Genomic DNA, 25,260 nt, shown 5'->3' on the forward strand with positions numbered 1-25,260 from the left:
CATCTTCCTATTCCACCACCCCATGCCATGTGCTCTGGAATCATCCTTTACACTGTATGAAACGACGTTTAATTGTGTCCACTTCACCGCAGGGTTCCACTTAGACTTGAAAACAGATGGACGTAAAAAGCTCACATGTAGCAGGAACACTAATATTTTTTTAAGCACACAGACAAACAAGCATTGTTTAGGACGGTATAAGATGACATTCTCATATTTATTTCACAAGAGCCTGCTCTTTGAAGTTACTTACACGTCAGAATTGCATCTTCTTATTTTAGCCACCGATTGTAACAAGGAGCAAAATAAGCATCAAAGGCTACAGCGCAAGCATTATGACGTCACTGAAAGCCAAAGATATTGTTCTACCCTTACCTTCAAGATATAAGACATCCTCTAAAGTGAATATGTAAAGAAAGAGAAGATGAGCGTGAGAGGTTGATGATTATAATGACCCCCATCCATTTATCAATACTTCTACAACATTTTGAAATGTTAGTGTTATCATCAATTACACGGAAAGAATATTGCCATGTCCCCCGCATTAGTTTTAGGTGCAATACCATCATGCAAAAGCCCAGAGAACACAGTTCTGCGCAGAATAACAAATGCTGAAAATAACTGCAATGCACACCACCTAGTAAGACTATATTAATCACCCTTCCCACAGCAGAAACCAAGTGACCATGCTGTCGTTTTAATAGATTAGTTTTGTGAAAGATTAAGTCCACTTTATCCTTGGTGCTCCCCTGACCTTGAGTTTAGTGACTCGCAGATACAAAATGGACATGGTTTAAACTGGGACCTAGAGAACTGTGAAGTGTCACTCCCAGATTAGAGAAAAAAAAAATCGGTTGCTTACAGGCATCACAGGTCAATTTCCAAAACAAACCTACAGGACTATCTTCTGATCAAATCCTAAATTCAGGCACATACTAAAGATGCCACTCCAGGGATATAGCTCCTCGCACGTGGATCTGAAAGTGTCAACAAATTCTCCCGGGCCCACACATTTTCCAGTTTTTATTTTACTAAGAGCTGGATACAATAATTTATCAAAACAGCAGAAGTGCGGTGTATTAAGTGAAAAACAAAGTCACTGCCACGGAGTCGATGCCGACCCTACAGCAGGACAGGGTAGAACTGCCCCTGTGAATTTTTGAGATGATAACGTTTAACGGGAGTAGAAAGCTCCACCTTTTTCCCTTTCAGTCAAAAGAAATGCTAAATTGAGCTAGTCTGTGTCACTCATCCCAACACACACTTGACAGAGACATAGGCTGTCTTGGCGCCGTGATTACTGCATCTCATAACTGTCACCAATGTACTGTTCATGCCACAATTTCAAGAACAGTGATGGGTAAATCAGCCTCCTTCGGAGATCTGAACTTGACAAAAGCTGGGGGAGGAGGGGATCCCTGTTAGGATGGAAGGCTAACGTTCCACGTGGTCTTGCTAACTGCTAGTGATTGGCACAAAAAGAAAAATCAAACAAACCATCCCCACCCTATCTAAATATCAAATGTCTTTCTGAAAAGCCTTTCTTGAAAAGGCATCCCTTTTATTAAACTACTTCCTTCTGCAACTGCAACATGTATCCCTCCCATGTTCTAATTCATGCCATGGCCCCATGAAGCGTTACTGACTCATCGATCACAGTGATCCTCGGTGCAGAATTTTATCTGCTTGGCTGGAAATTCAACTCAAATTAAGCGGAGCTTGTCAGAAACGCGTGTACAAGCTTACTGATTTCTGGAACTACTTATAAAGGAACACCAGAGACCCTTCAAGCAACTCACAAGGACATTCACTAAGTATGCATGAATGTACAATGAGAGACATAGAAAAATACGACCTGAAAATCACCAAGTCTAGCACTCCAAAGTGGGCTGGCATACTATTGCCTCGTAAAAATTCTAACACATTCCCACAGAACTCCTGGTAATAGGCTCTGAAATTAGCTCGTCAGAAGCATTTTATAGCACAGGGAGCAAAGTTACCTCTTTATAACCTAGTGCTGCTGAAGGTCTGAGTGGGGGTGCAGGTCGTAGACAACTTAAACTCCACGGGTTTATAATTGGAGGAGGTTCCAAGGGTCCTCGGGGCTGTCCAGTAGAGCTAAAAGACTGGGAAACGTCTGATGAGATGTTGGCAGTCTGCCATCCGAACCCAACCTGCTGCCACATAGTGAGAAATTCACAATTGCTCCATCGGTTTTAGCATGATCAACAAAGCCAGCCATCGAAAGAGGAAGATGGGGAAACAAAGTTCTCTAGTTTGAGAGCTGGCCCTTTGCAGTCACAAAAAAACTGACTCCACATCCTATAATCTGGCAGGAGAGTTACACAAAAGTTAATATGTAATGGATTCAGTGATGTGTTTAGCACTGCATTAGGTGCTTACATTGGTAATTTTGTCGGAATTAACCTTAGACCCAGCAAAATGAAGTTAACTCGCTAGTAACTGGCAAAGACAAGATTTGAACCCAGTCTGATGCCAAGACTCACGTACTTCCCACCACAACACACAGTGCTCAGAACTGGAATTTTGGCATTACCGGTTCTAAGTGTTAACAGCACCACAATCATCCATGTCACCCAGAAAGTACAGTAAACACTCATCAATTCAAATTCCATGACTTCTGAATTTATGGTAACTCAGGAGGCAATGCTAAAAGGTTATCTGTGAAGAGGGTTACTGGGCAAATGTGTTAGCACGTATGAGATTACATGGAGATGTTGAAATACTGATGAAGGTAAATGATGGATTTAGATTTAGCATCTTATTCATATAGGAATAACTGACTAAAATAAGCCTTACAGGCTCATTAAGAGATCTTAACAGGACCACTCGTTAGAAACACTGATTAGCAGTTAGTTAGAGTAATTTAATACAAAGCTATGCATCTCAAAGTAAAACTTCTCGCTAATTTTGACAGGCAGGCCTTCACAAGGAAAAAAAATCTGAATTAGTGAGATTTAACTGTACTTCAAAATCTATAAATATCATAAATGACCCAGAGATTACAGGCATGCTCACTACTTTTTTGGTAAGTCTTCAGGAGGCAGGATGTGATGAAAAACTCCACAATCCCTGTACAAGACAAATGGACTACTTACGGAATGAGCACTGCCGGATGATGAGGTTTTAGATAATGAGCTGCAAGAAGCAGGACCTTGGGTCAGTCTGCAGAGTTGTTCCAGCCACTCCTGGAAGTCCTGACTGCTGTTGCAATGGACCACAAGTCGCTCTGTGATGTTACCTGCAACACCCAATGAGGGGCATTGGAAAGCAAAAAGGCAAGGCCGACCTTTAGCTGCGTCAGCAAGACTTCACACAAATAAAAGGTGGATGTCAATTTTCAAGGGCTCTTATAGCCAAGTCTGCAGTTTGAAACCACCAGCTGCTCCTGGGGAGAAAGTTGAGGCTCTCCAAACCTGCCCAGAGTTACAGTCTTGGAAACTCACATGGGGCAGTTCTACCCTGCACTATACAGTCATCATGAGTCAGAACTGACTCGATGGCAGTGAGTTTGACTTACGGGGTCTATCGATGGAGTGTTGCCCAGTCTTGCATCATTCACACAATTATTGGTAGGTGTTATCAACAAGATTTTCACTGACTAAGTTTCAGATGTAGATCACCAGACCTTTTTTCCTAGTCTGTCTCAGACTAGAAGCCCCACTGAAATCTCTCTGCGTGGGAGGGTGGGGGGGCTACTGGCATTTTCAATGCCAAGGGGATAGCTTCGAGTATCACACCAACATGCAAGCCACCACAATACAACAACCTGTCAGACACATGGTGGACCTATTGTGTAACCCTGTTTAAACTTAAGAGAGAAAGAACAAACACAAGCTATGTTACTAAAGTAAATAAATATTCATATTGACGTTTAAAACTCTCCTCGATTTCTACTGCATACACAATTTTTGTTCATCTAAAAATGAACTCACAAGCCAAAACCTCAAGCATGTCCTTGATATACATCGTCTATCTAGTCCAGGGAAAAATGAGAGTATTATACCGGTTACCACAGAATCGAAGTTGGAACAAGATCAAACTAAGATTGGCTCCAGTCACTGGGCAGACACTGACTCTTCGAAGAAGAGATGAAGGCCTAGCACCATTGTTTCTGTCCCCAACCACTGTGACATATAAATTCAGAGATATGTACTCATTACATGAAAATATCACAGGCCTGGCAAAAGGGAATAATATGCCCAACTACCGGGGAGCATTAGCAATGACTGGAATTTATTCAATGTATGAAGAAAGTTTCCTGGCTTTTCAGTACTTTTGAGAAACACACCCAGATCTTAATAATCCCTAGACTGATGATAAAAACTGCTGATAAAAGTCTATGGAGGAGAGAACAGAAAAGAAAGAAAATTACATTTCCATCAGGCCATTTTGTTATTTCTTAGCTTGAACAAGTAGCTCTTATGCAAGAGAAGATTGGAACTAATGGCAAAGCCATGGCTTCTGAATGACCAGAAAACTTCTCTGTACCCTAATTATCCCAGGGAATGGCAGAGATTTGGCCATGACTGTGTAAAACTTGAATATGATAGAAAATAATAGCACAGCCCTTATTTATTTAAGCCACACTGTATTCCAAAAAGGATTTAAAACAGCTACACAAAAAGAAGCAAATTACCTACCTGTGATTTCAAATGTGTAGTCATTCCCTTCTAGCTCGTCTAGTCTTGCTACCACCATTCCTGCTATGGCTATTTTTCCCTACCAGAAAAAGAGAATTACAATTAATTCTGTGATTATGTAGGTTTCTCCTTATTTCTATTAGATATTCTGACCCTCTCGGGAATCACCGCTGAATTATGGCTGAAGAGATTTCTTTGGTCTGCCCATTGAATAATATTTCTCTGTTCTAAATTTTAAGCAGAGCCTCTGTGATGCGTAATGGGGAAAGTTGGAAACAATAATGGCATTGAACGCAGCCCATGATGACTAGAGTTAATATCACTAAATTACTCGTGTGAATAATGTTGAAATGGCAAGTGTTTTGTTACCAACATTTTACCCAAAACAAAATTTAAACAAAAAGCCTGCCTTCACAATATCAAGAAGTTGAAAACAGCACAAATGTCCATCAGTAGAAGAGTGGGTAAAAGAACTTTCGTACACACACACACACACACACACACACACACACACACACATACACACACACAATGGAATACTATGCACTCCTAAAATGCAGTGATGAAAATAAAAAACAGTGATGAAACTGTGAAGCACCTCATGTTATGCATGGACCAGGAGATCATTATGCTGAGGGAAGTGAGACAATCACAAAAAAACAGATATTGTGTGAGACCACGACTATAAGGATAAGCACCAAGACTTGTGTACTGAAGGGAAGAGATTTTGGAGACTCCCAAAGGAGGAAGAGCAGAGCTGAGACGAGGAAGCAATGGGCCGTGGGTTTGAGATGTGTTGACCTAAGTGCAAAGAAGGGAGGTCCATAGGGGAGAAGAGAAATCAAGGGAAGGTGGGGTGGGATAGACTATGAGGTTGATAAAGTCTTTGAACTATTGACTGCAGAGTTGGTCTGAAATGTAACCCCCACTTCACAATAAAAAACTCATTTAAAAAGAAAAGGTATGCAATGTGTGCTAGCACATCCAAGGCCACCCCAAACACATTATTATGAGAATCAGTAAACAAAATAAAGTCTCAAGTCTTCTGAAGGGTCATCATTCAGAAATGAGGTGCGGAGGAAACTGGTGATTTGCTCTCATAAGTATTACCACCTTGGTAGGAGGCCTGGTAGGGCGTGATAGAGGGTAATGCAACCAAGAGGAATTACTGAAACCCAAATGAAGACTGAGCATGGTAGTGGGACAAGAGGAAAGTCAAAGGAAATAGAAGAAAGAGCTAGGAGGCAAAGGGCATTTATAGAGGTCTAAATTAAGGCATGTACATATGTAAATATATTTATATATGAGGATGGGGAAATAGATCTATGTGCAACTATTTATAGGTTTAGTATTAAGGTAGCGGATGGACATTGGGCCTCCACTCCAGTACTTCCTCAATGCAAGAATACTTTCTTCTATTAAATTGGCATTCTATGATGCTTACCTTCCCGATGCGATCACTGAAGACAAAGCAGGTGCATAAGCAAATGTGGCGAAGACAGCTAATGGTGCCCAGCTATCAAAACAGATAGCATCTGGGGTGTTAAAGGCTTGAAGACAGACAAGCGGCCATGTAGCTCAGAAGCAACAAAGCCCACATGGAAGAAGCACACCAGCCTGTGTGATCATGAGGTGTCAAAGGGATCAGGTATCATCAGAACAAAACATCCTATCATTGTGAATGAGGGGGAAGTGCAGAGTGGAGACCCAAAGCCTGTTTGTAGGCCACTGGACATTCCCTTACAGAAGGGTCTGGGGAGGAGATGAGCCAGTCAGGGTACAATGTAGCAACGATAAAACATACAACTTTCATCTAGTTCCTAAAGGCTTCCTCCCCCACCCCCCACTACCATGATCCCAATTCTACCTTAAAAATCTGGCTAGAGCAGAGGATGTACACTGGTACAGATAGGAACTGGAAACCCAGGGCATCCAGGGCAGATGATCCCTTCGGGACCAGTGGTGAGAGTGGTGATACAGGGAGAGTAGAGGGAGGGTAGGGTGGAAAGGGGGGAACCGATTACAAGGATCTACATATAACCTCCTCCCTGGGGGACAGACAACAGAAAAGTAGGTGAAGGGAGACGTTGTACAGTGCAAGATATGGAAAAATAATAACTTATAAATTGTCAAGGGCTCATGAGGGAGGGGGGAGCAGGGACGGAGGGGGAAAATAAGGACCTGTTGCCAGGGGCTTCAGTGGAGAGCAACTGTTTCGAGAATGATGAGGGCAATGAATGTACAAATGTGCTTCACACAATTGATGTTTTATGGATAAAGAGTTTAATAAGAGTTGTATGAGTCCCTAATAAAATGATTTTTAAAAAAGAATTACCACCTTGGTAGCCTATAAACAAATATGCCTGATAAAAATGATGTATGGATTGTTATAAAAGCTGTAAGAGTCCCCAATTTCTTTTTTTAAAAAAGAAAAAGAATTGGCACTTAGGGAAATCTATGAGGTAATTCTACTCTGCCAGATAGGGTCACTGCGAGTCAGAATGAACTGGACAGCACACAAGAACAGGGCAAGACATAAGGGGCAACATTACAAAGAGCAAGAACATCAATAAATCCGGCTGTTGATTCCCACTCATAATAACCATGTAAGACAGCATAGAATTTGGCCCCATACGGTTCCTAAAGTTTTCATCTTTACAGGGAAAGCAAATTCCCAGGTCTTTGCCCAAGTGGAGCTTGCTAGTAGGTTCTAACCTTGGAGCTTTGGTTAGTAGGCAAGCATTTAACCATCTGCGCCACCCTGGCTCCTTGATATCTTCATGTACACATTAAAGATTCAGCTCATCGCCCAGGCAGTTGGCAATCAGGATAAACTCATTACAGCAATACAAATGTTTTGGATCTAAGGAACATTAGCTCTTATAAGCAGATTGATTACAATGAAGGGTCAAAAACCATCTGCCCTCTCTAGCTGGAGCTTTTAATGTCAGGGTAGAGACAGAGCATTTGGATGGAAACCTGTTTTCATTCTGGGTCCCACTATTGGGTTTATATGAAATCTACTAACCTGATAGATAAAGCCACTCATCCGAGGGCTCGCAGACAGCAGTATCAAAACATTTGAAAATAACATGAGGTACCGCTCTTCTTTTTCCTGAAGGGAAGTGGAACACATGAAATGGAGAATGGAAATTAGACTTTTCTCTTTGTTGAGAACGTTTAGAGTCACTGCATTGAAACAGAGATTTTCTATAATCAACTGCAGTATGCCTGGAGGCTTTGATTTGATAAGCAGCAATGAGACAGTGTTTCCAAGTCACAGGAAATGTAGTAGACTATGTCTATGAAATTCTTATTCATAAACTTATGTTTAATCCTTAATCAGGATAATTATTGTACCCATGTAAACCCAAAGAATGAATACACACATACACATACAAGGTGCTTCTCTCCATGTCTCAATAGGTATGCAATCAATTGCTATTGCTGTTGTTCAATGCCCTTGAGTCAGCTCTGATGCACAGCAGTCCTATATACAAAGATGGCAGCACCAACTGGTCCTGTACCATTCTTGTTGCCATATTGGCGCCTATTGTTGGAACCACTGTGTCAGTCCATCTCATAGAAGCGCTCTCTCACTCTCTCTCTCTCTCTGCTGTCCTTTCAATTTAACATGCATGATGTCTTTTTTCCAGGGACTGATCTCTCCTAGTAACATGTGCAAAGAATGTGAGGCACAATCTCTCCAATCCTTGCCTCTCAGGAGCATGCTGGCTGTACTCCTTCAAGGCAGATGGGTTTGGTCTTTTGGCAGTCTTTGGTACATTCAATAGTCTTTTCCAGCCCAAGTCAAATGCAAGCGTTCTTCTTCAGTCTTCCTTACTCAATGTCTAATGTTCACATGCATGTGAGGTGATTGAAGATGCCAAGGCTTGGGTTAGGGAGCATCTTAAGTTCTCAAAGATATATGCTTGTTTTTCAACATTTTCAAGAAGTCTTGTGCAGCGGCGGTGCCCATGCAATGTGTCATCCTATGTCTTGATGGCTGCTGCCGTGGCAGGCTTCTATTGGCCATCCAAGCAAATCCTTGATGACTTCAATTTTTTCTCAGTGTATCCTGATGCTACCTATTGGTCCAGTTGTGAAGATTTGGGTCTCCTTGACATTGAGTTGTAAACTTGATCTCCATCAGCCAGCTCTCCAAGTCCTCCTCCCTTTCAGCAAGCAAGGTTGAGTCATTCATCTGGATATTACCAGTGTGAATAAGCATTCCTCCCATCCGGATTCCATATTCTTCTACCCATAATCTATCATCTCTGATGTTTTCCCAACATACAGATTCACTAAGTATGGCGAGAGGATACAATCCTGATGCACACCTTTCTTGATTTTAAACCATGCTCTGTCCCTTTGCTCTGCTTGCACCAACACCTCTTGATGTACATGTTCCACAAGGAAGTGTTCTGGAATCCCCATTCTTCTCAAGGCTGTCCATAGTTTGTCATGATCCACACAATCCAATGCCTTGGCATAGTCAATTATGCATAGTCACCATGCAATTAGTGGGTGCAAAATCTACATCTTTGAAAGAATGCTCCATGTGTCTGGGTCCTTCTCCTTCCATTCACTTAAGAGCAGCTGCCCGGCCTGTTTTACAACTAGTTTTGCCTCCTTCACCTTCAGCATCTAGCTGCACATCTCCAAATGACACCCTGCCTTCATGGTCTCCCTACTGAGGTCCTCCATAACATGGTCCTCATGCTCTTTGACCTCTGAACCTTCTGCGGCACTCAGAGAATTGACCATGCTCAAGTGCTCCTTGTGGAATGCCCTCTTTTGTTTGGGTTTGCTACCCTCCGGCACCGATTCCTGCTCCCTGCAAGAAGTTTATCCCAAAGGAGATAGTTTGACTATCTAACAATTTGATTCACTATGTGAGCCTTCCCTAGGGTATCCGCATATTAAATTAGAGTGTTTATGAACCCAATGCAATGACTCTCCAACGCAGAGATACCCGGGAACAGAGGAAAATGTTTTGGGAGAAGGAAGAACATTCTAGGACCCAATAAATCATACCAGGTGATGCAGCCAACCTTCTGTCCCTCCTATCCCCTGCCATCTCCCCAAACCAGATAATTCATCTGCAGCCCTTTGTGTCGCCCTCGGGATATTTGCTCCCTAGGATGGCATATTTGTTCATGACAGCTGAAGCTCTGGCCTGAACCTTGACCTCTCACTTACATATATCCCTGCTACTTTATCATAGCAGGCCACAGAGCCTCTCCACCTGGATAGATACAGGCGCTTGAAAGATAGCAGGCCTAAAAATCAAGCCCCGTGGGTCACCACTTCCTGTTGATTTTCCCTTCTCAGTGTGTGTCGGACCTGCCTCTTAGGCTCCATTTCCTCTACCACCTCTCTAGCTGGTGTTAGCACATCCCACCTCAGCTGACCTTTCTGTCTCTAGTCCTGCCCCCTGCCCCAGTTTACCTAATATACATCCTTGTGAGGTCAAGTGTCATAAATAGCCCTTTTATCCTTCAATAGTTTCGGATTGCCTGCTACATCTATCTGAACTTCCCTAGCCTGATGACCATGGCTCTCCACACCTGACTCCACCAGTCTTTTCGGGAATGGCCACGGCCCTCCTCTGCTCCCCTCAGGCTGCTTTCTTCACTGTTCTTCAGAGCAACCACATTACTGCTCTTTCCTGCGGTAAGAATGGTCTGCCTCTTTCAAAATCCTCCCCTTGTCTCTTCACGGGCCTCCTCCTCAAGTCTTATTTTTATACTCTTCTTGATTGCTTCCTGCTCTGAAGGGCTATAGGATCTCTTGTTGAACGAGCACAAGCTGACATGATTGCTTTGGGTTTGCTTCGGAGTTACAGGTTGTGTTTGCATTTGCTTGGAACAAGTTCTTGTCAGGTAGGGAGCTTGCTTGTTCTGTCCCTCTCTCTCCCAAATCACCTGGCAGATTGTTGGGCAAAGTGGAAGTGTTCAACTTCTGATATGCATGCTTTCACATCTGTCTTTGATGGAAGAATACAAGAAGCAAAATATGAATGGCGGAAGAGGGAAGAGATAATGTTGCAATTTGAAACATCATACCTCACATGCTCCGTTCTGCACCATTACTTGTGACATAAAAATCACATTTCCCAAGGATTTAATGTCCTCCCCTTCCCATGCCTGAATAGGTTCAGAGAGTATCTGCAACTCTAGCTGTTTTCTCTTCCTCAGATCTTGGCACTGACCCTGCAGAAGCAAAAGAGAACACAATGGAATGGAAATGCTTATGAAACAGACGTAACACAAGATCAAAAGAAGCTCTGGCTTGTGGATCAGGGATCTCCACTTAGTCTCTACTCTCCATCAGGAATCCCCTGGTCCATCCCATTCCTGACACCCTGAAGGACCTACTAGACCTTACAGCTGTAGCCTGGGGCTCTCAATCATTTTTGAAAAGAGATACTTTTTGTTTTCCCAAAATCTCAAGAAAAATTGCTAAGAAAGAGTTTGTTCCTCCCTTCTTGTAGAGAAAATGGGAAAATAAGTAGTAGAATTGCATCCATTGGAGCCTAGAGAGCCAACTGGTAGATGCAGATCTGTTCCAGCAATTCTAAAGCATGTTTCCCTTGAAGCACTGGTACTTTTTTGAACAAAGCAATTTGATTTTTCTAAAGCATGCTCCAACTCCAACCAAGCGACATCTTGAGAATGTCAAAGACCAAAACAACAACAACAAAATGAAGCAGTGGCGAAGTTATAAGGAAAAAATTATGCTAGCTCCCTGATGTCCAAATTCATCAAATCCATCTTATAATGCAATTGAATTTCATGATAGCTGCAGATTCAAACCAAGAAGTCATTAATTCACAGCTTACAACACTCTGTGAATACTTGCATACACCTACATATTTTCTAATCATTGCTTCAGAAAGCGTGAGGCTATCTCCAGGTAATTTAACAGCCTTCCTTTAAAATTCAATATGAAAAGCAGCATATGGTTAAATATGTTACTGTTTCTGAATGAATGCAATTGTTTGGGGGAAGTGGGTTTTCTATAAATCTTTGGCTATCTCACTTAAATGAAGATGAGAAGAAATAAATTCCTTGTAACATATTTTTTTAAGCATCCACGCCAGTAATGAGTACGCTACAACTGGCAAAACAAGTAATCATATCAAGTGATCAGAAAGATATTTTATTTCAAATTTTAATAGTCAACTGATCTACCAAAAAAAGGATTGCAAATGGCAAGATGTATCACGGGTGAACCATATAAAAATGATAATATTCAGCATTTTGACCTGCAACAACGACAATTTGCACTTCATGCCTTATTCTAACTTTCAACTTGCAATTTAGCCATAGGCATGTGATCTTTCTAGTAGCACTATAAGCCAGGGGCTAACCAATGCTGCCTCAAACCTTTACAGCCAGAATCGATCATTATAAACACCGCTCCAGCACTAAGAGTGCTAAACTTAACCCATCCCTCAAAAAAAAAAGTTCTCTCTCCTTCTGAAATGTTACCACCACGTGCTTTTAAAGCAATAGTTTTAAGGCTCAAAAGACAAGAAGGCAGGTACCTTTGAATGGCAATCTATATAAAGCAATTGCATTTTAGGGTTTGGTTTTTTTTTTGGCCTTTTAGAATTTATGAAGGATTTCTTTTTCATATGCAAAGAAACCCCACACTGTCTGGCAGAAATAGCTGAATCCATAGTGACAGCCATCAGTAAGAGAGGAGGTAAGCAAGGACAACGAGACAAAAGGAAACCCCCCACCTACACAGCCGTGCTTCATGTGGCACAGGCTTGTGATAGCTTTGCATCCTTGGCCCTGCAACCGTTCGTTCTCGTTCGCAGGTAAGGATGATGTTTGGAAGGCGAAACCTCGGTGAAACAATCACAGTGATATTGTCACTAAAGCTTAGTGTTTCCATTCTAAAGACCTTTGCAGAAGCAAAGAAAGGTCACACACAAAACACCGGATTTCAAAAAAAAATTTTTTTTAAGACTAAGAAAAAAAGGTGCTCACTTAACAAACAAAGCATGTAAAATGGAGAATTATCATTTGAAAGCATCACCTACCATGAGCATTCTGAATGCCGTGATTGCCTTCAGGATATCCTGATGATCTGGATGAGTATCCTATTAAAGGAAGACATTTGAAGTCAATCTTAGAGGAAGAACAGATCAGTGGTTGTCAGCCTCAGGGGTGGGATGAGAGAGTTCTCAATCCCATTAGCAGTCGCACTTCTCCTTACTAAGAAGTGCAGGGCTGTGCACAGAACAATCAACTTAAACACAGTCAAATGTGAAAAAAGAGAGGAGTATTGGGACAAAACCCTCCATCATTCGGTGATTCTGGAATTAAGACAGTGGGCAACCTGGAATGTATTTGGTAACAATGGACTCTGAGGCAAGAGCTATCATTTTCCTTCTTGCTGTTATGCCTTAGATAATAACGCATCAGTCTTTTGTGAGCATCATTAAATTGGGTTGTTAGTCACTAACAGGAGGCAGGGTATTGTGGAAACAAGAGTGGTAGTTACAGGAAAATCACCCTAATCTCATTTCCCAAAACACCTTCATTTTCTTTCAGCAGATTCATCATGGAAGATGGGAATCCCTGCCCCCCACCTGCGCAAGATTCCTGCCATGTGTCCCCTTGGAAGCAAGACTATTACACTATTACACCCATTCACAATTTAACAAAGCCCTGCCTGGTCCCTCGCTAGGCCCGCGATGGGAAGGGGGCCCAGACCTTTGTGATCTGTTGGATTTGCATTCAAATTTTGGAAACAGGCCTTTCCTTCTAGGCCATCTTCGTTTAGAATCTCAGCGCAAAGCTGTTCGCCATAGTAGTGGCAACACAAAAGCTTCCACTATCAGACAGGTTTGGGTTCGTACAAGAGGCACGTGTGTCAGGCACCAAAGCTGGGTCTCTTGCAGGGAAGTTGAGAGTTCTACCTCTCAACCACCAAGGCCTATTCCGTGGTACTGACAACCTTGAGTGATAGGTTTAGCATGCCTTTGAAGAAGTCACATCGCCACAGGAAGTAGAGCTTCCGGGGTGTAGATTTCAGCCTCACCTTTGGGGTCTGACCCAAGAATGGCAGTGCTCATGAGAAGCACCGTTTTACTCCTTGCTAACAAAACTCCTCCATCCCCAAATCAGCTGATGAACTGCTCTTCCAGTTCCAGTCTACCAGCGGCCAGCAGCCTTGCTAACCCATCAGGAAGCTGGAGTAAGCATCTCAGGCCGAGGACATCCCCAGACGTGTGGTGACCGGCGGGATAGGGGAGGCAATGGGAACACCTGAGTCTGTTTCCTCACGTGGTTGTTCTTTAGTACTGAGCAGTAACAGGATTTCTGCATTCGGAGAAACGAACCGGAACCAACCTCAAATGGCTCCGTGAACAGACCCTTGGAGAGCCCCAACTGCCCCAATGGCCGGTTGCCCATTGGCTTCAGTGTTCAGGCAGGCCAGACACCTGAACATGTGGTCTCACTCCGAGGGCCCGCCTTCCAGCCGTGTTGACGGGCCCAGCAGTGTGCACCCTTTCCCTTTAAGATAACCAACCCTTTTAAAACCTCAAAACCTTCCCCCAGACACAGGAAGAGCAACTAGGGTAAATGCCGCCTCCCCCACGGCCCTCCTCTCCCACCCACCGCTCAGTCCTCGGTGCATGATTGAGCAAGCACGGCTCAAGAAGCTCTACCTGCTGATTATTTTTAAATAACAAGAAAATTTGCATTTGTGATGAGAAAATATACCATTATCAAGCCTCATTGCAAATCTTAATGCTTACATGGTGAGCGCGATAAGACAACAGTTGCATGCACACTGTAATTTCATAAACAAAACTGGGAGGCAATTTTGAGGCACATGCATAGAGAGAGAAACTGATAGTAATCTTTAAGAAAATCCTGAAATCTTCTGGTATAATCCAGAGTAGGAGAGAGGAAGAACGACACTGGCCAATAGAGAGATCTTGCTTTAGAGTGGGTGTGCTTTGTGTGTTCTCTCGGCTTTCTTGGTCTACTTAGGAACGGTGGTTGTGATAAGAAGGAACAGCAAAAGACGGCTGTCTAATTTCAGGAGGCCACCTTTTACAGAAGGAAACGTAAGTCAATAAATTACAATAACTTTGAGGGACGCAACAGAAGCGAGGCAGGAAGAATGATCCCGAAGATCTTCTTGGGCTGCATAAACATTAAACAACAAAGAACCCCACCAAAACCCAGAAGCCTGGGGAGAGGAAAATAGAGTAAAGCAAATGTTGAGGCCAAGGCAGTTTTGGAATGACTGAGCAAGGTCAGTGTAGAAGCAGCTGGCCCCTCCCTCCAGAACATGAAACCACACATTGTACATAAGTGTCACAACTGTGGCTTCACTTACCTCCATGTGCCGTTCCAGCTCTTGCAGGAGAGTCACATACTTTTCCAGTCGCATGAACGGTTTGCTGAGGCTTGTTGTTAAAATGAGGATACCTGGGCTGGAGGCACCTTGATTCTCCATAAATTGCTCCAGTTCATCACTAGGAAACCAAGGGATTTAGCTCTGTCACTATCTCATAGTCCATGGAAATCCCTCATCCCCCTAAGTTTGCTATACCACACAGAACACAAAGACGAATACAATCCACTTCACGTGTGCAGATGCTGTTCATGCCAACCCATTGCAATTAACCCCAATCCAGCCCCTTCCGTGCAAGCACCGTGGTGAGCTGAACACTTGCGACTCCTGTTCTCCTCTACTCTCCTGGTCATCATTTCCTGAACATCGAATAAGCGCCGGCTCTGTCCTAGGTGGCTAGCACGAAACATGAACACAACCAAAGTACCCACCCTGCAGGGCCCGCACTCACGGGGCTGAGAGCCTAGCAGCTGATCTCTACATACAGTTCAAATATGTATGTATTTGCTATTGGCTGGCCAAATGCCAAGGGGAGCAACTCAACAAGGACTGCCTATCACTGGGGTATCCACTTGGAATGTTCTAGAATCAAATCCTGAACTCAGACACCAGCATGCTTATGACTAACCACAAAGTGTCTTCGTCTACCATCTGAGTCCACCATAGCAAGCCACCCAAACACTTCCATAAGGCAACCATTTATTTAAAAAAACCAAAAACATTTCAAAAGATGTGATGTTGATAGGTGCTGCTGAGTCAGTGTCAACTCCCGGCGCTCCTATGTCCAACAGAACTCACCACCACCCCGCCCTGAGCCATCCTCACGATTGCTCTTCTGTTGGAGTCCATTGTGAATCCATCGTGCGGAGGGCCTTCCCCTTCTTTGCTGCCTCTCTCCTTTCCCCAACATGACAGCTTTCTCCAGACCCTGGTCTCTCCTGACAGCATGTCCAAAGTGCGTGCGAGAGTCCCTCATCCTTGCCTCTGAGGAACAGGCTGGCTGGACTTCTTGCAAGACGGACCGGTTTGTTCTCCTGGGAGTCCAGGGTGCTTTCGGTACTCTTCCCTAGCACCGTAATTCGAACACAGCAAGTCTTCTTCCCGCTTCCTTATTCAAGGTCCATCTTTCACATTTGAACCAGCGCTGGGCAGCTGGGCCATCTGGGTGGCTAATTGTAAGCTTGGGCGCTCTCTCCCCTTTCACACCCTTCTGGACCAACTCTTTCCCACCAGCAGCTGTGGGAACTCCTGTGGCGGCTTAAAATACATGTAAGAAAGTGTGATTAGCGAAGGAAATGCACTGCCTAATTGGTGGTCTATTTGGAAAAACGTCTGCTTTACCAATTGACTCCTTCATCTCCTTGCTGTTCCGTGCACACCCCGATAGCCACAAGTCTTCTTGGAGTTGTGCGATCATTCCCAGTCGACTACTTTTGCCCAGACCTTCATCTTATCCCACAGGTTCACAGGACTCGTCCAACTGGTCTCCTGGTTTCCGAGTTATTTTCCCTTGAAACCAGGCGTCCTCAAACTATGGCCCGAGGGCCACATGCAGCCCCTCGAGGACATTTATCTGGCCCGCCGGGTGTTTTTGCCCCGTTTGTTTTTTTTTCTTCAAAATAAAATATGTGCAGTGTGCATATGAATTTGTTCATAGTTTGTTTTTGTTTTTTAACTAGAGTATGGCCTTCCAACAGTCTGAGGGCCAGTGAACTTACCTCCTGTTTAAAAAGTTTGAGGACCCCTGTTCAAGACCATCCTGGCAACCATCCCTCCGACTCACTCGCTGCCTGATGACTGGAAACTCTCTATTTGCCTCTAAGATTAAGCCTAACCTTTCCGCAAGGCCCCACCAAACCTTTCTCCCCACCCCCAGTCAGCAACCCTCTACTGCAGGGTGACCTACTTATCCTCCCTAGAACACATCATCCGTCCGTCCGCAGTGGTTCCCAACTCTCGGGGCGGTCGCCACAGCCTGTGAAGTGCGGTCAAAGAAACTCACTCTTCATCATTAAAGTACCGAAGGGGGTTGCGAATGGGGTGGATCGCTGGTTCTTCCTCTGAATAATCAACACTCTCTCTCCTTGGGCTTTGGCGAGTGGGAGGGAGAGGGATGAAGTTTCAGCTCTTGCACCAGCAGCGTTGAGTCATGCAGTGTCAAGTGTGTGGGAGCGGGAAACAAGGCAGAAGCTAGAGCTTCCCAGAGTGGTCACAGCTCACCGTCAATGCTAACCATGTTGTTAATTTTTGCAATCCTGCTCCATCCAGGAGCATCCAAGGAGAGAGAAGTAACAGAGAAGTCGATGAGCCTCAACGGACTCATCTGTAAAAATAGAGATAAAGCCTACTTTCTAATACATGAGTGAAGGTTAAAAAGTGGGTGTCTGAAGGCTACCATGTCACATTAAGATCTTTGTAAGCATTCAATTCAGCATCTCAACACAGGTGTGGCCCCTCCCTTACAGATCACGAACCTAAGACTGTGGATGGGTAACAGTCGGCAGGTGGCTAAGCTGGGATTCGAACCATGTCTGAAGGCAAGCCCCACATCTCCACATCGTACACTACACTGCCTGTCAACAGGAACAGATTTTTCAAACTTTAAAGTAATCACTTAAAGAAGAAAGAAGTCACTAGATGCATTACTAGTCTTATTCTTCCAAGGCAAAAACCTAGCTAAAATCATATCATTATAAACTACTAGTTTCTGTGGTTTCCAGCTTAATGGAAATTCAATTGTTATTTCTTTACACTCTAAAGCATGCCGAGATTTGTAAATTCGAGGCATGTAGAATCCAATTAGAAAAATAATCTGCATTGGGAGAGTGCATTTGAGTAGAAATGTAATTTAGAGAAAATCACTTTCCTAATTTCTATTCAACTTAGTAAACAAGTCTTGTTTTATTTTTTTTCTTTCCAGACAAAATGACTGCCTGCATCCTTAACACATTCTTCTTTAATTGATGTGAAGTTCAACTCTAATTGATTGACTGGTCTACTTTAATTACTGTTACATTCCACTCCATTGCTGTAAGGTTTACACAAATTAAAAGCAAATGCTAATTAATGTGTATTTTGTTATTCCTTTTCATGGAGCATTCTACCATCCAGGCGTGTGAAGCATTATAAAGCAAACACTGATTATTCAGAAGAAATAATTTCCTTTTTAAAAAAACTGCCATATAAAACCACTGCCCATTTTGATAAACAAACCCTAAAAGACATATTTCACTTACCCTAGTAAAATGTACACACCAAGTAATCACACAACTTTATATCAAAGAATAACCCCTGTCAAAAATTAAAAAAAAGAATAACCCCTGTCTTTAAAATGCAGTTTTTCTCCCTTTTATGTTGTTGCGTGGAAGGCTGGCCTGCTTGGCAGACTTTTACTTCACAATGTACATGCAGTCCTTAGTTTTATATGGTCTTGGGACATAGCAGCGAGTTCAGACTTGCTTTTCAAGCGGAAGATGTTCTATCACGTGATGTATCACACCAACAGCGGCTCTCAATGTCTCCCGTTATTAGGAAATCAATTTTCATGGTGGATGGGGTTGCTGGTACATTCTGGGTTGGCCGGGAAGCTCAAGATTATTGTACACTATAATAGCACTATCGAACCTAACCATCTTCTAAAACAATGTTACCTGTGGAACCTTTGGGCAGATTTCTAATTTGAACAATCATATCTCTTTCAAGAGCAGTCCTAGCAGAGCAAACTCACTGCTATGAAGACGATTCTGACTCATAGCGACCCTCACAGGACAGGTAGGGCAGAGTAGAACTGCCCCCGTGGGTTTCCGAGACTGTAACTCTTTACTGCAGTAGAAAGCCTCCTCTTTCTCCCGAGGGGCAGTTGGTTGTTTCAAACTGCTGACCTCAGGCTAGCAGCCTAATGAGTGTCCACTAGGCCACCAGGATACCTCTGCCAAACAAGCTCCTCCCACCAGTCTTTCATGGGAGGTGCTATGATGAGAAAAGATGGTGAAGCAAGAGGAGCTGTGCCACCAGTGAAGGGTCACTCTCACTGGACGGGCGCTCCCTCCTCGCCCTTTGTCTTGTCTTCTGTCCCAGAATAGACGACCTCCTTTTTTCATTTTTTGTGCCACCAATTTTTTGTTTGTTTCTTTGGAAGCAGTTTCATCTGCCCCTTGCCCTGGTTCCTTGTGCTCTGAAATTGGCCTATGCACCTTGTCCTCGAAACAAGGACCCGACTGCGGTTATAGTAAAGTCTTCATTACTGGCTACAGGGGTAAACATAACGTGAATCAAACTAACAAAAGGAAAGGTATAGGAGCTGCAATAGAGATGGAAGGAAGGTCCAGATGGATCTTGGTGGCTATCCATTGCCTACCCCCACCTCCACCACCCCTACCTCCTGCCCCTACCCCTAGCCCTACCTTGCTCTTTCAACCCTGGATCCTTTTGCTTTGTGAAAAGGATGAACACTACACTGAAGCTTGGGAGAGAAGAATATATTTTTGTAAGTCAGAGGTTATTCCCAGGAAGAGAGAGCAACTATAGTAGCAAGCCAAAAAAGGGACTAGAGGAGAAAATGACAAAAGTCACATCCACACAATGACAAGAGTTTCTGTGGATCTTTGGGATGACCATGTAAATGTATCAGCCGACCGACAATGTTAGGGCACACAAAAGATGGCAATCTACTTATATATCCAAATTCAGGTTATTTATTACTACATTTTGGACAAGGCATCTCAGTGGGTTTGGTAACCATACAACGTTGAAAGGAAAAGCAATTGTCATGAGCATTTTTGTACAATAATGCCACCTAGAGGTCTTCATGGAGAAGTTCACCTGACTGGCCTATTGAAGCTCTGAGTTAGAGAGCCACTAAGTCTGTGACATAGTGGTTATGCATTGACCTGTTTGCTAAGCACAGGGTCAGAGGTTTGAAATCATTAGCTGGTTCCTAAGGACAAAGATGCGGATTTCTACTCCCGTGAAGAGTCTCGGAAACTCAGAGAGGCAGTTCGACCCTGCCCTATAAGGTCACTATGAGTTGGAATTAGAATCAACTCAACGGCAGTGAGTGGCTTTCTCCTGGGGTCATTATCAGTCACAATTCAGATGGACTCGATGGCCGTAAGATGAAAGAATTTGTCTCTGAAACGCACAGGGGCAGTTGTATGCTGTCTTATAGGGTATCTAGGAGTTGGAATTGACGCGATGGCACTAAGTTTGGTTTTTGAGCAAATAAGGTGGTGTGCTGATGGACAGAGCTCGGAGTCGGAATGGACTCAATGGCAGTCCATAGTGGATCATCCCCAAGGGGTTCAGTGGGTTAAGGGTGGGGCTGCTAACTCCAAATCGGTGGTTCTAAACCCACCATGGAAGACACGGAGGCTGTCTGCTCTTGGAAAGATTGACAGTCTCCAAAACCCTAAGGAGCAGTTCTATTCTGTCCTATAAAGCCTGTGACTCAGAATTGACTCGATGGCTGTGTGTGTGTTTGGTTTACGCAGAGACCAAAAAAAAACCAAGCCCACTTATTGTCATCGAGTTGATTCCGACTCATAGTAATCCTAGTGCAGTGGTTCTCAACGTGTGGCTCGTGACCCCTTGGGGGGTGTCAAACGGCCCTTTCATAGGGGTCACCCAATTCATAACAGTAGCAGAGTGACCGTGATGAAGTAGCAACGAAAATAATGTTGTGGTTGGAGAGGTCACCACAACCTGAGGAACTGTATGAAAGGGTCGTGGCTTGAGGAGGGTTGAGAACTACTGTCCTAGAGGGCAGAAGAGAACCTTTGGGCTTCTGATATTGTACAACTTTATGAAAGACGGAAGCCTCCGATTTATCCTGTGGAGCAACTGCTGGATTTGATCTACTGACCTTGAAGTTAGCAGCCCAATGCAGTGGTCTCCAGACATAGAGAAGAAAAGATAAGGGGAGGGGGACAATAGGAGCCCTGGGGATATGTGTTGGGCTATGATTAGCAAGGTTGGCACTTTGAAACCACCAGAAGCTTTTGATGGCTCGGCAACAAGTCGAGGGAAGTGCGTTTTGATGGGGTTAATAGGAGCTCTGGTGGCGGAGTGGTTATGAGCTGGGCTGCTAATTACAAGGTCGGCAGTTTGAAACCACCTGTCGCTCTTCAGGAGCAAGATGGGGATTTCTACTCCCATAATGAATCACAGTCTTGGAAAACCACAGGGGCAGTTCTATTCTGTGTCGGCTTCCCGGTGGCAGTGATTTTGACTTTTTTTTTTTATTCCGAGGAGGGTAATGACTGATTAGGAGCCCCGGTGGTGTCGTGGTTAAGCGATGGACTTGGGCTTTCTACTCCCTGAAACAGCTACCATCTCAGAAACCCACAGGGGAGTCACTACCAGTCAGCACTGACTTGATGGCAGTGAATTTGCGTTAATGACTGATTATGGATAAGATTGGCTTCCTCTGGAAGACCTTGGAAATGTAAAGGTCAACCCCAGGGTTAGAAGGAAGTGAGTTACCAACTAGGTGTCCCTTGATCTTGGATGTTACTATTGTAATTGTCTGGGTGCCTGGGTCTGAAGGCTCCACTGGCCCAGCCACACCCCTTTATCTCGCCAATCCCCCAAAGCCTCGCCAATTCCTAAAGGAAGAATCAATCAGTGCAGCAAACTTCTTTAATGTCTTGTCTGAGGAAAGGGTTTCAGCCATCCCAACCTTCAGCAACTACCAACCTGAGCAGTCACAGCCTTCAACATCAAGGCAAGACCCTCTACCAACCAAAAGATTGTCCCTCGCGAAAGGCTCAGATGATGGTTGGACATTTTTAGCCAAAAATAAATAAAAATGAGTAACTCACAGCCATTGAGTTGATGCTGAGTCATAGCGACCCTATAGGACAGGTGTGAACCTGCCCCCTGTGAGTTTCTGAAACTATAATTGTTTACAGGACTAGAAATCCACACATTTCTCCCATGGAGCAGCTGGTGATCTTGAATTACTGATCTTGTGGTTCGCAGCCCAAGGCATAACCCACTGCACCACCAAGGTCATTGAGTCCATTCTGACTCAGAGCAACCCGATAAGACAGGCTAGAACTGCCCTTGTGAGTTTCTGAAACTGCAACTCTATACAGGAATAGAAAGCCTTATCTTCCCCCTTGGCGCAGCTGGTGGTTTTGAACTGTAACCTTGTGGTTAGCAGCCCAATATGTAATCACAACACCACCTGGGCTTCTGACACCTCTAGGCCTAGTATTATTTATTTGAGTTCTGTAAATTGTTTGTTTTTTTATTTAAAATGTATACTTGTTAAAAGACCTAATTCTGATCACTTAAAAAATACTGACACCAAGTCCATTTCAACTCATAGTGATCCTATCTAAGGTTTCCAGGGGTGTAAACAGTTATGGGAGTCTCCCCTGGCTCCTGAGGCGCAACTAGTAGCTTTGGGCAAATGGTTTATATGCTGGGAATTCATGCTTAACCCCAAGCGCCTCCACTTTAAAGTTTCTCTCTTTACAGTTATTATTCCTAGAATTACCTTACTAACATCGGTCAATGCGGTCAGTAATATTTTTACCCAGAGAGTTACAACAGAACTCTTTAGCATCCGAGACAATCTGTCATTTCTGGTACAGCATTTCTTGCTGATATTTATCCAGAAATACTATTCTAAGATTTGTGTTGTCTTCCTAATCAAAAGGAAAAGAATCTGTGATCATGTAAACAGCAAGCTGATGTGTACAGGAGGGGGCTCTCACTGTGTTAGCAGTAGGGAAGTTGCCCTTGGAAATGCAGGCAGTTAATGTCGCCATCAAAGGAAACAATTACCCTTGAATCACTGTTTGCTTTGTTGAGGATCCTGACTAAAGGATGTGGCAGAGAGAAAATTCAGATAGGTGGCTCCCTCTGTTGAGGGAGGGAGGTGCAGCAACTATTGGAGAGCACCGGTATATGGTGTGCCTGCCGCAAGTGCTTCCATCTGCTCCTTAAGCTGAACGGTGGGCAAGCGTAGACATATACTATACTACCTCTGCTCTTAGGTGTGCCTGAAATACTTCTTCTTCCGTGGCGAGTGATTCTAGGTAGGAGATGCATAAAGTAGATACGGAGACTGATGGCAGCCATCTGGTACTCTGTGTCAGCTCCAAAGATCAAAGCAAACTCATCGCCATTGAGTCGATGCTGACTCAGCCACATGATAGAGGGGTCAGCACCGATGATCTCATTTCATGCTCACACCAACCCTGCAACATGGGTGGCTTTATCCTCATCTTATAAGTTTAGACACTCCATAAATTGTCTGGGGTAGCAGCACAACTGGTAAAAAGCAAAATTAAGAATGGAGACTGTTTAAACATCATTTTTAAAGGGGAAAAAAGTGTAGGCTCAGAGCAGAAATGGGCACATAAGGCTAAAGAGAGAACCATGAGTTCCATTGGCTACTCATGCCTGCTCTCAAGCCAAACAAGGCTAACTGGTAGGGTTAAAAGAACAAGCATGGAAAGTATCCGCAAGGTGTGATACGAGCTTACTAAAGTTCAGGAAAGACCAGGAGAGTTGGTGGCATTTGAGCCAGGACTCACTCTACCCGCCCTCTAGCCCCTGTAGAGCTTAGCAGAGGCTCAATTCACCTCAGCTCCCCATCAAGGGATGCAATAGCCCATCAGAAGATTTCAAAATGACTTCATTGGGAACATCAGTAGGTGAAAACTCAAGCCTAACGGTACTCACAAAAATAAATGCTATCAGGGCGCTCCCGAAGGAGTGCAAAGGTTACACTCGGAAGCCAGAGTGTGGCACCCCATCGGACCTGACTGGAGGACATGCCTACATGTCAAAAAACAGACATTGATCCAGTTGCAGGTTTTTCTTTCATTTAAAAATTTTTTCTTTTCCATTTTTAAAAAATTAATGTATTCTTTTATGGGTCATTGGATTTCTTTTTTGTTATCATCGTAGTGTTCTCCTTTGTCACTTTGTCTTGCTATGCCTTGTTTTTTGGGTATATTTTATTATCTCTCCAGATCTATCTAGATAAGATGGGCTGGAATGAACAGTCTGGAGGAGAAAACAACAGGACTGATGGTTCCGGGGGACATGGGAGATGGGGAGGCAGGGGTAAGGAGGTGGTGCTGACCAACCCAGGGACAGGGGAGCAACAAGTGATCCAAAATGAGTGCCAGGGAGGATGTGAGAGGCCTGGTAAGGTTAATGTAACTGATAGAAATTACTGAAACCCATATGAGGGCTGAGGATGATAGCGGGACAAGAGAAATGTAAAAAGAAATAGAGGAAAGAACTAGGAGACAAAGGATATTTATAGAGATCTAGGCATTTACATATGTAAATATATTTATATAGGAGGGTAGGGAAATAGATCTACATGCATATATTTATAGGTTTAGTATTAAGGCAGCAGATGGACATTAGACCTCCACTCACATATTTACTCAATGCAAAAACACTTTGTTCTATTAAATTGGCATGCCAAGATGCACACCTTCCCAACACAATGGCTGAAGACAAATGGGTGCATAAGCAAATGTGGTGAAGAAAGCTGATGGTGCCCAGCTATCAAAAGACATAGTGTCTGGGGTCTTAAAGGCTTGCAGATAAACAAGTAGCCATCTAGTTCAGAAGCATCAAATCCAACATGGAAAAAGCACACCAGCCTATGTGACCAGGAGGTGTAGCAGGGACCAGGTATCAGGCATCAAAGAACAAAAAATCTTATCGGTGGGTGCCCACCTTCCCGATATGATCGCTGAAGACAAATATGTGCATAAGCAAATGTGGTGAAGAAAGCTGATGTTGCCCGGCTATCAAAAGATATAGCGTCTGGGATCTTAAAGGATTAAAGATAAACAAGTGGCCATATAGCTCAGAAGAAACAAATCCCACATGGAAGAAGCACACCAGCCTGTGTGACCATACGGTGTCAAAGGGATCAGGCATCAAAGAACAAAAAATAATATCAATGAGGGTGAGTGCAGAGTGGAGACACAAAGCTCATCTGCAGGCAACTGGACATCCCCTTACAGAAGGCTCACGGGGAGGAGAGGAGCCAGTCAGATTGGAGGGTAGCAAAGAAAAAACATACAACTTTCCTCGACTTCTTAAATGCTTCCTCCCACACCACCCCCCACTATCATGATCCCAATTCTACCTTACAAATCTTGCTAGACCAGAAGATGTACACTGTACAGATAGGAACTGGAAACACAGGGAATCCAGGACAGATGAT

General features: G+C 43.7%; 1 protein-coding gene across 6 annotated transcripts in view; it reads right to left on the reverse strand.

The window, feature by feature from the left end:
* ARHGEF6 (Rac/Cdc42 guanine nucleotide exchange factor 6) overlaps window positions 1-25,260 on the reverse strand; it is a 123,075-nt gene that overhangs the window by 11,015 nt on the left and 86,800 nt on the right. For 2 of the 6 annotated variants that reach the window (XM_075539482.1, XM_075539477.1), the window contains exons 9-16: window positions 15,036-15,174; window positions 12,721-12,780; window positions 10,733-10,879; window positions 7,693-7,779; window positions 4,665-4,743; window positions 3,120-3,262; window positions 2,001-2,174; window positions 376-396 (exon numbers count right to left, since the gene is read on the reverse strand). In XM_075539482.1, coding sequence (XP_075395597.1) covers window positions 376-396; window positions 2,001-2,174; window positions 3,120-3,262; window positions 4,665-4,743; window positions 7,693-7,779; window positions 10,733-10,879; window positions 12,721-12,780; window positions 15,036-15,174 — 850 coding nt within the window. The remainder of the gene's footprint in view (window positions 1-375; window positions 397-2,000; window positions 2,175-3,119; window positions 3,263-4,664; window positions 4,744-7,692; window positions 7,780-10,732; window positions 10,880-12,720; window positions 12,781-15,035; window positions 15,175-25,260) is intronic. The other 4 variants (XM_075539479.1, XM_075539478.1, XM_075539480.1 and 1 more) reach the window with 4 other exon arrangements.

Source organism: Tenrec ecaudatus, chromosome X (genome assembly GCF_050624435.1).
Source record: "Tenrec ecaudatus isolate mTenEca1 chromosome X, mTenEca1.hap1, whole genome shotgun sequence".
Lineage (NCBI taxonomy): Eukaryota > Metazoa > Chordata > Mammalia > Afrosoricida > Tenrecidae > Tenrec > Tenrec ecaudatus.